At 33.4% G+C, this 15,774-nt stretch overlaps 1 protein-coding gene and 1 non-coding gene across 2 annotated transcripts; both read right to left on the reverse strand.

The window, feature by feature from the left end:
• Positions 1 to 7,834: 7,834 nt before the first annotated feature.
• Positions 7,835 to 7,906, reverse strand: GGTG_20141. Its single transcript has one exon. It is a non-coding gene; the product is annotated as a tRNA-Arg (tRNA).
• A 3,595-nt stretch (positions 7,907 to 11,501) lies between these two features.
• On the reverse strand, positions 11,502 to 12,702 carry GGTG_07137 (hypothetical protein; the record flags this gene model as incomplete). Its single annotated transcript, XM_009224961.1, has 4 exons — positions 11,502 to 11,698; positions 11,825 to 11,839; positions 12,023 to 12,282; positions 12,698 to 12,702. 4 exons carry the CDS (start codon positions 12,700 to 12,702, stop codon positions 11,502 to 11,504), a joined length of 477 nt encoding a protein of 158 aa, XP_009223225.1.
• Between the last annotated feature and the right edge of the window lie 3,072 nt (positions 12,703 to 15,774).

The following is a 15,774-nucleotide window of genomic DNA, read 5'->3' on the forward strand; positions in this document are numbered from 1 at the left end:
TATAATTAACGAAAGCATAAAATTTAATATTGCAGCGATTTTAAAAAACCTATTTGCAAAAAAAACCTGGAAAATTTTAAAGCGTTGCTGGATAAATATTTATTTAAAACTTTTAAACGTAATTACTTACAACGCAAGCACCCATTTTTCGAAAAGCGGCTTTTAAATTAAAATAAAGCTTTTCGGAATTATTTGCAAGCAAATTCCCGTTAAAGCCCATTACGCCATTAAAAAAATTAAACGAGCGCATAATATATTACGCAAAGCGCATTCGATTATAAAAACCGAATGCCCCAATTTTGCGCCAAAATTATAGCTTTAAAAAATTGTAAAAGCAATTAATAATACCGCGGAACCGAACGGTTTGGTTCCAACGCTATTCGTTTTTGGAACCATGCTACAAATAAACCATAAATTACTACCGTTACCAACCATAACCAAACGCGCGCAAACAATTAAAAAAGCTATAGTAAAGCTTTAAAAAGCAATTGCTAAAAAAAAGGTTACAAACGCCGTTAATACCCGGAATAACTTTAACATTAATACCGTTAAACCAAGCTTTTTTGCTTTTGGAACAAAAGTTTTAATATTTTGGAAAAAAAAGGATGGACGGGCCCGCACAAAATAGCAACGGTAACAAACAACAACGTTACGATTAAAACCGTTAACGGCTTAATAACGTTTAAAAGCACTTTTATTAAGCTTTATTATTAAATTAAAAAACAACCAAACAATAAGCTAAAAAAGCAACAAATCGAAAATCCAAAACCATTTGTTTACCCCAAACCGGTACAGCCAAAACAACGCGAACGCTTACCGAAAAACAAAATACCGGTACAATTACGAAATTAACCAAAACCGCCAACGCCAAATACAAAAAGCAATAAACCCCCAAAACTAAAAAAGCGATTGGAAATTAAATTGCATAATAAAATGTACTTATTATTAAAAAAGGCAAAGGCTATGCGTTTATCGATTAAGTACAAAACAAAAAGCTTAATTAAAATTCCAAAACCTTTGTTTTAAAAAGCCAATTGGAACAAAATAACGTTTTTATTTAACGCCGAAGTAATTGTAGCAATCCGTAAAAACCAATTCCCAAGCGCTAAAATTTTTAAAGCACGTTTCGTTAAAAAAATAAAAAGGATACCGAAAGCTTTTTACGAAAAAACGAAATGCGTAATTTAAAGTATTAATAACAACGAAAAAAAAATTATCCTAACGCAAGCTTTTACAATTATACATTGCAATTAACGGTTAATTTTTGCGTTCGCACTAAGCTTTTAAAACCAAAACATTTTATTAATAACCCGGAATATTACCCAAACGTACATTTAAAACGCAACCAATTTCGAAAGGACCGTTTTGCTGCGCTTACCCAAAAAATTACGCCCACGTTTCCTTTTTAGCACTTTGTTTTAAATCGTTAAACTTTTATACGGCTTAACGAAATTAAAATTGCATTAATACGTTACGTATTAAAAGCATTACAAAAAGCGGCTAAATTGCAAATCGTCGTATTACGATCCGTATTTTTTCATTACGAAACGCAATATAAGCTTTGGAATGGTAAGGATATAAATAAACAATACGTTAAATTTAAAAAACCAAGCATTTATGGATTTCGAAAAAAAAGCGCTTTAAAAAGCGGGGTTTAAAGCAAAACCACGCTCGATACTTACGAAAAGGAAACAAAGCAATTTTAACGGTAAAAAAATTATGGTTAAAAAAGGCCGAATTAAATTAAAGCAAAAAAACCAAAGCAAAAAACTAAAGCTTGTAAACGCTAATTTAAAAAGCTACAAGCAACAATTTGTATTTTAAAAAGCTTGTAAAGCGTACATTAGCTTTATATGCCAGCCCGAAATAGCTTTTAATTACGCCTTAACCGTACAAAAAACAAACCCGATATAAAAAAATATCGATAAGCTTAATAAAAGGATTGGTTAGCAAATTAAAAACGCTAACAAAAGCTTAAATAACGTTTTTATCGATTTCGAAAGCGCAAACCTTTACATTTTCGTAAATGGATCTTTCGCAAACAACAACGATATGTTTTCGCAAATCGGGTTTATTTTTGTAATAAGCAACGAAAAATTAAACGAGCACTAAACCAGTTTTTAATTGCGCGGTAACATTTTGCATTAAATTTCGGTTAAATGCAAAAAAATTACAAAAAATGTGCTAACCAATAAAATTTACGGCATAATTTTTGGGTTCGATTCCGGTTACGTTATAAAAAAAGCTTATTTAACGATTTTTAAACGGTTAAATTTTATCCAACCCAAACTTATCCTTTGCATTAATAACTTTTTGCTTTATTAATGCTTTGTTTAATTAAGCACAATAGCAAAAAAAAAACTTATAATTAATTTAATAACGTTCCGAAAATCCTATAAAAATAAAAAAATCAACGAAATCCGTTAAATTGCCGGGACAAACAATTTAGCAAATGCGATAACAAAGGAGCAGTTAAACCGGGCATTGGAAAAGCTAATAAGCACTAATACGATTTCGATCCGGATCGAAGGTTAAATTAATCGCACCAAAATATAAAAGGAAAATTTGGAAATAAAAATTGGCATATTAAAATTTTTACGGCGATGGTTATGTAATGGTTTTAATAAAAAAAAAAGCAAAAAAACCCCAAACCAACGCGCAACAAGCACCAAACCATAAATTAACAAAAGCGCAAAATTAATATACTTATTTTATAACGAAACCATTATAAAAAAAGCAAAAAAAAACGATTTTTAAACTTTTACGTTTAAATATTACTAATATTACCCAAACCAAAAGCAATAACCTTGCTTTTAACAACAAAAACTCCTTTCCCTTTCTTTTCCTGCCTTTTTTGCTTTTTAATAGCAATTGCAAGCATAGCAACGGAATCCTTAAACTTTATAAGCGCTATAAAATAAAGCTAATTATTATTGCTATTATAATTTTTATTATCCTTATTTGCATTATCGTTTTAAACGGAAAAACTTTCGCCCGAAACTTCGAAAAACGCAACCTTAAAAAAACAAAGCGCGGCCAAACGCCCCGTTTCGTATCGCTAACCCGGAATTATAATTGCAAAATCGGCATTCGAATCGGTTTGTTTAGCATTAAGCTTAAAAAGTTGCTTGGTAATGGTACGCCATTTTTAAAATATTTACGATCGGAAAAATAACGTTAGCAAATTTATAAAGCACAGGATATATAGGATAAAAACAATATACCGCATTATAAAGCTCGTTGCTAAGCGCTTTAACAAAAAACTTTATAATAGCACGATAAGCAAACGGAAAATTAGCAATTATTAACGCAAAAAACCTGGAAACGAAAAAAAAAGCTTTTTATATAAGCTTGCACAAATAACCAAAAGCATAACGCCAGCAACGCTTGCTATTAGAGCCCAATTTTTTAATACAAAGCCAAGCCATATCCTTTTTAACGCTAAACTTGCCGTAAAGCACGGAATTAAAGCAACTAAAGCAAATCGTTGCTTAATTAGCACCTTTTTTACCGCGCTTACAAATATTAAAACTATTACGGCCATTGCGGGAAACGGCACGCTTTTTTTTGCAACCAATAAAAGCGGTTGGAACGGCCGAAACGGGCGCGGGCAAGCTTTTAAGCACAAATTGTAATACCGGAAACGAAAAAAGCTCGTTAAACTTTTTAACGGGAAAAGGCATAATTTAAAGGTAAATTGTAAAGCTTTATTTTTGGAACGACCCAAGCAACCGATTGCTAATTTTAAGCTTTTTCCAACGAAATAGCGCTTTCCAAAACGTGGTCGAACAAATCCTAAGCGTTTAAACCAAACGGAAAGTTTATAATGCTATTAAAAAGGTATAAAGCACAAAATTAAATAAAAAAAATAAAAAATAACAATACGGCAAGCGCACGAATTGCAAATAACGATTCCGGAACGCACGTAACCAATTAAATTGGTTTAAAAAACGGGGTTGTAAAAAAAAAGATTAAAATAATTGGATCGACGATTAACGGGCCAAATAAAAGCTTACCGCCTTTTATCCGTTAGCCTCCACTTTTGCTTTTAACGCATCCATTCCCAAACATTATAAAAACTTCCTATTTAATTTACAATAATCCCAAACGTTTATAACCTTTAATTTATTAATCCCGGAACTTTGGAATTAAAATTTACATAATCCCCCAAACCTTTATCCACGTTTATTATTTAATAACAATATGCATCCGGCAAAACAATCCGAACAAGCATTTTCTTTTTACATGCTACCCAAATCGCCGATTTAGCAAATTATTTATTATTGCGCATTCGAACCGCAAATTTTTTTTTTCCTTTTTACCATGCATGCGTTACCAAAAAAAAAAAATAATTGGTATTGGAACTTACTTATTAAACGCATGCATAGGCTTTGGAAAATCGCCATGCACAAATCCGGGATTTATGTACCGGCCATCCAAAGCTCCTTTATATTTATATAAAAAGGTTGGATCCGTCCTTTTCTTTTAAAAAAATTCCTTTTTCCTAAAACTTAAATAACAACATTTTAATTTAATTACCTTTTAATAATTATCAAACCTTAATTTTACGCCGTTTAAAACTCCACAAGCATAGGACTTTACCCCAAAGTCCTTCTTACATTTTTAACATTTTTAATGGAATACGAAATTTTATTTGTGCTTAAAAAAAACGGAAAGGAACGAATATGCATTAATTACCAATTATTAAACGAGGTTACGATAAAAAATTGGTATTTTTTGCTTTTTATCGATAAATTACGCAATAAATTCGGTAAAGCCAAATATTTTACGGTTTTGAATTTTCGAAAAGCATATAAATTGTTTTAAATTAAAAAAGAACAAAAATGGATAACCGCTTTCCGGATACGGTTTAGCGTGTACGAATTGTTGGTTATAACTTTCGAACTTATTAATGCGCTAGCTATTTTCCAATGGATAATTAATTACGTATTTCGAAAGCATTTCGATATTTTTGCTTTAACGTATTTAAACCATATTTTAATATATTTAAAAACGTTGGAAAAGCACAAGCAATATATGCATTAAATGTTGCAAAAGTTACAAAATGCAAAGCTTTTAATTAACCCGGATAAATGCGTATGGCATGCCCAGGAAATGGTTTTTTTCGGGTTCGTTATTACGTTAAAAAAGGTTAAAATGGATTTAACCAAAGTATAAAAAATGGCTAATTGGCCAGCGCTTATTAACGTACGAAAAGTACGGGCGTTTTTGGGATTTTTTAACTTTTATCGACGGTTTATGCAAAGGTTTAACGGCAGCGTTACGTTATTTACAAATTTTACCAAAAACGATATTTAATTCCATTAAAGGATACGAAAACAAGCGGCTTTCGAGCAATTTAAAAACGTTATTTTACGGGAACCAATATTGGTTATCCCAAACCCGAACAAACCGTTCGAAGTTAAAATTAACGCGTTGGATTACGCAATTAAAGGATAATTAAATTAACGAAATAAAAAAAAAAGGTTGCATTTTTGCGCTTTTTTTTTACAAAAATTTAAAAAATTTAAATTAAATTACCAAATCCATAATAAAAAGGTTTTCGTTATTATTAAAGCTTTGGAAAAGTAAAAGGTATATTTGTGTAAAACAAACCACCAAGTAACGATATATACCAATTATAAAAATTTGGCACATTTTATTACGAGCCAAAATTTTAATAAGCGTTAAATCCGTTGGAGCTAGTACCTTTAAAATTACGATTTCCAAATTTTGTACCGAAAAGGATTGGAAAACGGAAAGGCAAACGTTTTAAGCAAATAAAGCAATTATAAAGTTATTATTCCAAAAAAAACCAAAACGTTTTTGGCTTATAGGCCAGGAAAAGCGTTGGTTTTAGCTTAGCAAATAATAATTTCGATAACCAAAAAGCAAAGTTAAATTTTAAAAAGGATTTTGGAAATCCATAAGCTATTAGCTTATAGCCATTTAAAAATTACCAAAATATAAAAAAAGTTCCGGTAGCATTACGGGTTTACAAAAATTCGGGCAACAATGCTAAAAGCAATAAAAAATTGCTAAATATGCGCTAAAAATAAGCTTAGCAAGCATTTCCTTTACGAATTGCTTTAATTATTGCCAGCGCTAAAAAAGGCATAGTAAAAAATTATTATGGATTTTGTTGTTAAGCTTTTTAAATCCAAAAAGCTTTTAACGAAAATACAATATAATAGCATATTGGTAATAATGGATAAGCTTACAAAATATACCTTATATTTACTTTACAAAAAAAGCAACAATGCGCCAATTTTAACTTACGCTTTTTTTCGGCACGTAATAACAAATTACGGAATGCTACAAAAATTAATTACGAACCGAAACAAGCTATTTACAAGCAAATTTTAAAAAACGCTTACTGTAAAAAGGACTTTAGGGTGGAGTCCTATGCTCGTGGAGCTCCAAACGGCGTAAAACTAAGGTTTGATAATTATTAAAAGGTAATTAGGTTAAAGTGTTGTTATTTAGGTTTAAAAAGGAAGGAATTTTCTTAAAAGAAAAGGATGGATCCGACCTCTTTATATAGGTACAAAGGAGCTTTGGATAGCCGGTGCACAAATCCCGAATTTATGCATAGCGATCCTCCAAAGCCTGTGCATGCGCTTAACAGGTAGGTTCCAACACTTACGGCATTTTTCGGAGCAAAATACGCTTTGTTAATAGCGTATTACCCCTAAACGGACGGATAAACAAAACGAACCAATAAAACGATAAAGCAATATTTGCGTTATTATGTTACTTACAAACAAAATAATTAAATTTAATTATTACCAATTGCCCAATTCGCTTACAATAATTTTGCGCATAAAAGCATAAAAAAAACGCCGTTTTACGCTAATTATAAATATACCTTTATAACGTACAACGAGCTTAAAGCCGGATTTAAAGCTTTAGCAACGGAAATTTAAATAACGAAATTTATTAAATTGCACCAAAACTTCCAAAATAAGTTGGAAAATTTGCGTTACCAAATAGCAAAGCAAGCTAACAAAAAAAGGATTAAAAAACCGATTTTTAAGGAAAAGGATAACGCTTACCTTTTACGCGCTAACATTAAAACAAAAAGGCCAAGCGATAAGCTGGATAAAAAAAATGGGGACCTTTTCGGGTTATTCGTATTATTTTTTTAATTAATTACGAATTTTAGCTACCATTAACCATGCGCATTTACCCGGTTTTTTACGTTTTTTTGCTAAAGCCAGCGCTTTCGGGCTTTAAAAATATTAAGTTAATAAAAGTTAACCCCAATTAAAAGTAAAAGGTTAAAGCTATTTTTAACAAGCGAACGCGTTACCGCAAAAAGCAATACTTTGTTAAATGGGAAGGGTAAAGGGATAAGCACAATATATAAAAAAACGCAACAAATTTTAGGAATTGCTAAAAGGCTTTGCAAAGGTATCGTTTGGGAAAAAGTTAGCAGTAGCTTTGGAGCTTGTAAAATGCTTTAAATTTAAAGGAATTTGGAAGGCAAGGGAAAAAGGAAAACCAACAATATATTTACGGGATAGGTTAGCAAGCTTAAGCAAAAAAAAAGGTTAGTAAATAACCAGGCATAAACTGCCTGGTTAGCTGTTAAAGTTGCACCGAAAGTTAAACCCAGGATTTCCCGTTACAAGAACGAACGCGTTATTATTGCGCTATACGACTAAAGGAATTATTGGAAAAAGCTATAACTTATTAACTTAAAAAATGGCAAGCAGGTTAGGGTTAACACCAAACCTTTGCTAACCAAAAGTTAACAAAAGGACTTAAGCAAAAAAAGGGTACAATTGCTGCAAGGAACGTTTCCAACGGAAACGTTCCATGCAACAATTAAAGGTTGCACCGGAAGTTAAACCCAAAACCTTCCGCTACGAAAGCGAACGCGTTACTATTGCGCCATACAACCAAAAGGAAGTGTTAAAAAAATTACAACTTATCCGGTTAAAAAAGGGCTAGCGGGTTAAGGTTAGGATTAACCTTTAACGCTGCCCAATTAAAAAATAAAGGAAAAAAATCGGGTTAAAGCAAAAAAAAAGGGCTAATTGCCGCCTTGGCAATAACTTGCGCTTTTTCTTCCCGCTTTACCCGTTTTAGCTTCTTAACGCTATTAATTTTTCGGCGGATAGCGCGCATTATTTTTTCGAATTATAGGTTTTTTTAAATACGCAAATGCTAAACCCGGTTGCTTTTAGCACGTATTAACTTTTCGGCTTAACGGCAAAATTGCTTTGCAATAGCAAATTCGGCGTTTAAATTAAAATATTGCTTAACAATTTTGCGCAATTGGTTAAAAAAAACCTTTAAAACGTTGTACCAAGCACGTTCCAAACAAACGCATTTAGCATAACGAAAGGAATTTTCCAAAAATATTTAATAAAAAAAAACCAACGGCTTTATAAGCAAAGCAAAAAAGTATTAAAATTAAAAAGTTAAAAACGGTAAATAACAAAGCGTATTATTAAATGGTTTTTCGAACCGGACGTTTTTAAATTCGCCCGAACATTTTATTAAAAAAAAGGAACGGTTAAATAATAAAAAAAAAAGTATTTACGATTAACAAAAAGGCAAAAAGGATAATAATACGTGGTTAAAAAGGTTTGGCTATTAAAAAAAGGATTTAATATTACAACCAATAATTACTTTTATTTAAAAAGAAAGGGTAGTACGGGACGAAAACCTTTATAAAGGGTAAAAGGTTACGTAACCATTTGGGATTAATAAATTAAAAAAATAAAAAAGGTAAACCATTAATTTAAAGGAAGTTTAAAAAGGCTTACAAAAACGGTTTGGTAAGTTAATTAATTTACGGCCCTTAAAAAAGTAAGTATTAAAGTATAAAAAGGAAGGGTTTTTTATTATTTTAAGTAATTTTTAATAAATGCATTGGCATTAATTAATTTAAGTTAGCTTCCAAGTACCCTTTGGAGCAAGCATTTAAGCCGCACCCAAGTTACTTTGTAAATCCCTTTAATTGTTAAGTTACGTGCTACTGCTTAGCACTCCTCCAGTGCCTTACTTTAGGAGCAAAGGCTTAACTGTAACAGTGTTGCATTTAACAATTTAAGGCGTTCCTTATATTATACCGTTTTTATTTAACCTTTTATTTATAAAGCACGATATTATATAACTTTTAAAGCCGTTTACAAATCTTTCCCGTTTTTTCCCGGTAATTAACCGGTTTGGTCCGTTTAAAACATTTTTTTTTGGGCTATTCTTTCGGGTTTTTATTACTTTTATCCTTTGTTACCCCCGTTTTTTCAAGGTATTTACCCGTTAAGCTTTTTATTTTTTTGTCCCGTAAATTCGGTTTATATTTTTTAACAAATGTTTTTTTTTTTTTTCAGGTCGTGCAGCTCGCCGCGCCGCAACGAACACTAAGGAAGGTTAGCGCGAGGCCGCGGGGAACACGGAAAAAGATACTTACAAGCAACGGGCTTTGCAACGGTGCAAATCGCTGTTAGGAGCACGGGCAAAACCGCCCGGCAAAAAAGGGGGAAAAGGGCGCTAGCAGCCAGCCAGGCGCGGACCCTTCCGGGAACGTGCCGGCGAGTTGCCGGTGTTGCGGCCAAAGCATAACGGCAAAGTTAAAAAATAAGGTAAAGCTTAAATTGCACGAAAGCGCATGGAGCGCGGAAGATTTATAAAACCGACCCCGCGTGCCCGAAAGGGCACGAAAAAAGGGAAGGTTAAAAAAAAAAAATTTTTGTTGGAAATAGCACCTTTGGTAGGAAATTTACGGAGGCTTAACAAAGGAAACACCGCATCCGGCCCGTGACTTGGTAATTACCCGCCTTTGCACCGATCGACCCCTAACAATCGCCCGCCACCGCCAAAAGAGGCGAAGCAAGCCTTTTAAATCCGGACTTCTTTTTGGAAGTTATAACGGGCGCGTAAGGAGCGCGTAAGCGTCGAGCGAGGTAAGTTAATGCACCCCCTGTTCGACCACCCCCCCTGTTCGGACACTTTATAAGTCCGATTACCACCCAACTTATTGCATTTAACTGCAAATTTTTACCTTTATTTAAGCAGCTTCGATGCAAAACGAAATTAATTCCTAATTAAATTCGTCCGGGCTTTTAAATGCATTATTTCCCTTTTCCAAAACCTCCCCCCTTTTCGCTGCAACCCGATGTATATCCATAAAAGCCTCGTTGGAATCCGCAGCTACCTTTTTCCTTTTACGAAGCTGTAATGCCTTTAATTGGCTTTTTAATTGCTTAATTTTTTACCGGGCTTTAATTAAATTGTATTTATGCCCGCTATAGCTTTTTAAAGCTTTTTAAAAAAAAATCGGGTTGTAAGGCTTGTAAAAAAGCGGGTTTTAATAATGCTAATTTAAATAACCAATTTTTTTAATTGTTTAAAAGTTTTTTATAGCATTTGAAACGTTCGAAATAAAATTGTTAAACGTTTTTTAGCTTTATTATTTTCGGCAAATTGTTAAATTTCGGTTTGTTAATGTTGCAATTAAGCCTCTGCTTTTAAAGTAAGGCACTAAAGGAGTACTAAGCAGTAGCACGTAACTTAACAACTAAAGGGATTTACAAGGTAACTTGGTGTTAGGGGTTAATCGGTGCAGAGGCGGGTGGTTACCGGGTCACGGGCCGGATGCGGTGTTTCCTTTGTTAAACCTCCGTAAATCTCTTACCAAAGGTGCTATCGCCAACAAAAATTGTTTTTTTTTAACTTTCTTTTTTTTCGTGCCCTTTTGGGCACCCGGGGTCGGTTTTTTAAATTTTTCGCGCTTTAAACGCTTTCGTGCAATTTAAACTTTATTTTATTTTTTAGTTTCGCTATTATGCTTTGGCCGCAATACCGGTAATTTGCCGGCATATTTCCGGGGGGTCCGTGCCCGGCTAGCTATTAGCGCCCCCTTTTTTTTTTTACCGGGCGGTTTTGCCCGTGCATTTAACGCTTTCCGCTTTTTGCCGGGCGGTTTTGCCCGTGCTTTTAACATATTACCCTTTTCCGATACGGTTTGTTTTAAGCCGTTTGTACCGCGCGTGCAACCCCGTAAGTAGCCGGTAGCTTACGGTATCCCGCTAAGCCGCCCCAATGCCCGGCAACGTTTAAAAAAACCGGTTGTAAAATTTTGTAGCATTTGGAAAAGTAAGTCCGTACCGGTATATAAAAAGCTTTTTTTCCCGTTTAAAGTTACAAGCCCTTTTTTTTTCCTTTTTGTGCACTTAATAACCATTTTAACAACTTTAACAATCGTAACCGTAAATAGTTAGTATTTAACCGTTCCTTTTAAATACTTAAACCTAACCGGTAGCTACAAATGTTATCCTTTGTACCCAATTACGTAAAAAAAGTAATATTCCTTTAAATGTCCGCTTTGGGTTTTTCGGTTCCAGCCGGCCCGCTGGCCCTTTTTAGCGACCTTTTGGTATTTTTCCTAGCTATTGTAATTTAATCGAATTCGAATTCGGTTTCGCCAAAATTTTTTAATCCTTTAAATCCTTAACGATCGCTTTGCCGGTAACCTTACGGTAAGCCCTTTAAATATCGCGGGTCCATCGGGCCTTTTTGCGCTTGCAACTTTTTAAAGCTTTCGCAAACGTTTTGCCGGTAACCCCCCGGCGGGTTTTAACCGCCGCGGTAAAAAAACTTTCGCCAAAAAAAAGCGTAAAGCGCGCAATAAACGCCGCCGCAACGCTTTCGATTTTAATAAATTTGCCCCCGAAACGGACATTGCCTTTTTTTTGCTTTATATAAATATTTGCAATGCGTTCCCGTTGCAAAAAGTTATTAATTTCCAATAAAGCAATAATTGGAACCTTATTTATTTGCCCTTTTTTAAAAACAATTATACGGAACGTACGGTATTTTGTAACCGCTATTTTAATTGTTAAGCATATTAAAACTATGCCGTTAACCTTTGTATACCGATATGCTTCGATAATTGTACGGGGTTTTCCAAATGTATTTATTACAAAAACGTGGTTGGTAACAAAATTTGCGTTAAATTTTCCGAATGGTTTTGGGAAATAGCCTAAAACTTTTACAAAATTTTAAATACCGTCCATAAGCGGTTGCCCAAAACAATACCGGAACTTTTCGAAAAGCTTATTAAAACCCAATTTCGCGCTTGCAAAACTATCCAAAAAGCCAAATCCTTCCATACCATATCGGCCAAACAATTTGCGCGTTATAAACGTTAAACCGTTATCCAAAAGCGCATCCAACGCAAAATTGCCAACGTTACGATATTGGAAATTATTTAAAACATTTTCCAATAGCTTTACGCTATTGCCGTTTAAACGAAAAGGTAAATTTAAGCTTTAACTAATATTAGTAATTTTTTTAACGAAATAAAAGCGTTTTTTAAGCGTTTCGAAAAAAGTATGGTTGTTTTTTTGGTAGCATTGCCGCTAGCTTTGCTACGATTGCGGCGCATTTGGATACCCAAGCTTATAACCGCGCGGCTTCCCGTAAAAGTGCGGCGTTCGTATTAGCGCCGGGAAATGCCGCTTTCGGCGCTAACAATTTTAGCGGCAATAATTATAGCGCTAGCAAAAAAAACGTAATTTCCGAAAGTTTTGGTTTTTTTAAATACGGCATTTAATCGATTTTTTTTATATATTTTTTTAATTAATTATTGGTATCCCTTTTTCGAAAAGTGGTTAATTTTAAATTTTTTTCGTTAATTTATTACAATTAAAATTACAATTTCCTTTCGTTATATTGCCCTTACAGCATTGCGAAATCCCGGTATCCATATTTACCAATTAAGCTTTAATGCTTTAATAAATAATTTTAAAATGCTTTTTTTTCGCCCCCTTAATAGGTTTAAATACCGTTAACATGCATTTACCGCTACCCGAACGCTTAAGCCCGTCCGTTATGCTATCCGGAAATTTTTCCACTTTTTTTTCGGGCAAACAATGGTATTTTTTATTACAACGTACGTTTAAAATGCGGTAATTGCTTTAGCGTATCGCGCCAAGCATGCCCTTTACGGGCTTTCCAAAATATATTACACTTTGCATATTTTTCGGAATTTAAATATATTGCATTATTAATTTAGGGCGTTCCCCGTACTATACCGTTTTTATTTAACTTTTTGTTTATAAAGCACAATATTTTACGGTTATTACAAACCGCTTACAAATTTTTTTACGTTTTTCCCCGGTGGCTAGCCGGTTCGGCACGTTTAAAACATTTTTTTAAACCATTTTTTTGGTTTTTATCATTTTTTTTTATAATACCCCCGTTTTTTCCGGATATTTACCCGTTAGGGTTTGGTATTTTCCTTATCTTATAAGCTTGTTTACAATAAGCTTGCTTTATACGTTTAAACAATTTCTTTCGTAATATCCTTTTTTAAAATTTACGAATTTTCCGATTCGTTGTAACCTATTCATTTAACCAGGTATTTTCGTTTTCGCAAAAGCTTTTTATATTTCAACAAAGCTTTTATTTCGAAACGATCCTTTTCCTTTTTTTCGATTTTTAATTCCTTATTTTTTGGTTTTTCGCCGGGCCTTTTTTTAAACGCCCGCAACAAATTTGCCGGGAATACGTCGTATATCCAATAACTTACTAAAAGCCTTAACCGGAACGCTAAACCGGCTAACCCAACCATTTTTAAAACCTAAAAAGGTCCTAACCATTTATCCAATAGCTTTTTCGACGGCCTTTTTATTTTAATGTTCGCCGTACTTAGCAATACCCAATTGCTTACCCCGAAAGGTACCGGGGTTTTGCCTTTATTATAATACTTTTTATATATATTATTCGCTTTTTTTAACAATTTTTTGGCTTGCTTTTTAATTGCTTCCAAAGCCCCCGCTTTAACTTTAACCGTTGCCGAAAATCTTTTCCTAATTACCCAAAAATTATAAAGCCTTTATAAATAAAACCCTATTAACAAAAACGCCGGGGTTTTTTGCAACCTTAAATGCACGTTCGTATTGTGCATTTACGCTGCCAAATGCAATAATAACGCCTAATCGTTTTGCCTTTCGCAGCAAAAGTACCGGAAATAATGCTTTATTGCTTGGTTCGTCCGTTCCGTTTGCCCGTCGGTTTAAAAGTAATATGCTATCGATAGCTTTTTGTTAACCTTTAAATGTCCGGCAAAGGTTATCCAAAACCCGTTTGTAAATAATTTATCCCGGTTTAATACAATCTTTTCGGGCGTTTCCAATAACTTTTAAACGTATGCAAATAAAAAGCTTCCCAATTTTTTATTGGTTAATTTCGTAAACGTTGGGATAAAAAAGCTATATTTAATAAATCGATCGATTATTACCAATATTGCGTTGCGCTTTTTGCCGGCTTTATTTACTAACGTTAAAAATTTTCCAATAAAATCCATCGATAGCTTTTGTCCCGGGCGGTTTGGTACGGGCAAAAATGCTAGCAATCCGTAAAGTGCTTGTATTTTTAATTTCGTTTGCTAGCATATTTAATACGTTCGTACGTATTTGCGTACGTTTTTAGCCATACCCGGCCATTTAAACTGCCGTTTAAACTTTTTTAAAATTTTGGTTATGCTTTTGTAACTTTTCGTTGGGCTATCGTATTGTTTTTAAAACATTGCCCGTTGCAACGGCGCTAAATTCGGGACCCAAATTTTCTTTTTATGCTTAAACAAACCGTTGTTAATCCCCTAAACGTTAGGCTTGCTTTTCCAAATACCGCTTTAAACGAAATCGTTTTTTGCTTGTGCTTCAAAAATGCGCTTTAATATCGTTTTAATATTTTTTTTAATAATAATTGTCCTTACGTAAGCTACTTTTCGAAATTTGGCCAGCAAATTGCTTTAAAATTCCTTTTTTGCCTTATCGGCTTCCCCGTTTACGGGTATATTTTAAAAACGTTTTAATAAACCATTTGCGGGGTTTTAATATCCTGGCTTCCATTTAATTATAAAATCGTACTTTGCTAAATTTTTAAACCATTTTGCTTAGCGCTTTATTACTTTTTCCTTTATTAAAATATAAGTATGGTTTAAATGGTTAGTAATTATTTTAATAATTTTTTGTAAATAAGCTAAATAATACCGTTACTTTTCGAAAGCTTTTACGATCGCCAATAATTTTAAATTAAAAATTGTATAGCGTAACTTTTTTTATTGCAGCTTTTTTAACATGTAAATTACCGAATGCTACCGGCCGTTTTGCAATTGCAATAATACCGCCCTTATCGCAAAAGCCAAAGCGTCGGTCCGCACGCACAACGGTTTCGAAAGGTCGAAATGCACTAATACCGGAATTTTCGTAAATAGCAGCTTTAATTTGCAAAAAGCCTTTTTCGCAATATTTCCCAAATAAAATACAGTATTTTTGCTAAAAAAATCCGTTAAAAGCATAGTAATTTTCGCGTAACCTTTTACGAATTTCCGATAATACCCCGTAAAGCCCAAAAATATTTGGATATTTTTAACGCTTTCCGGTATCCTTTACTTTAAAATTGCAATAACTTTATCCAGCAAAATTTCGACCCCGAATTTGGTTATCCTAAATTTTAAAAAATCGATACTATCCGTTTCGAATTTGCATTTAACCGGGCTAACGTAAAATTTAAACCGTTTAAATCGTTTTAATACCGTTTTTACTATTTCGCGGTACTTTTTTTATATTTTCGAAAAAATAAAAATATCGTTTAAATATACGATGCAATTGCTATTAATTAATTTCCCAAACGCTATATTAATAAAGCTTTGGAACGTTGCTAAAGCGTTGGCCAAACCGAAAGGCATTACTAAATATTCGTAATGTTTATACTTGCAACGAAAAGCAATTTTCCATTCGTTTTTTTATGGAT

Source organism: Gaeumannomyces tritici, assembly GCF_000145635.1.
Source record: "Gaeumannomyces tritici R3-111a-1 unplaced genomic scaffold supercont2.3, whole genome shotgun sequence".
Lineage (NCBI taxonomy): Eukaryota > Fungi > Ascomycota > Sordariomycetes > Magnaporthales > Magnaporthaceae > Gaeumannomyces > Gaeumannomyces tritici.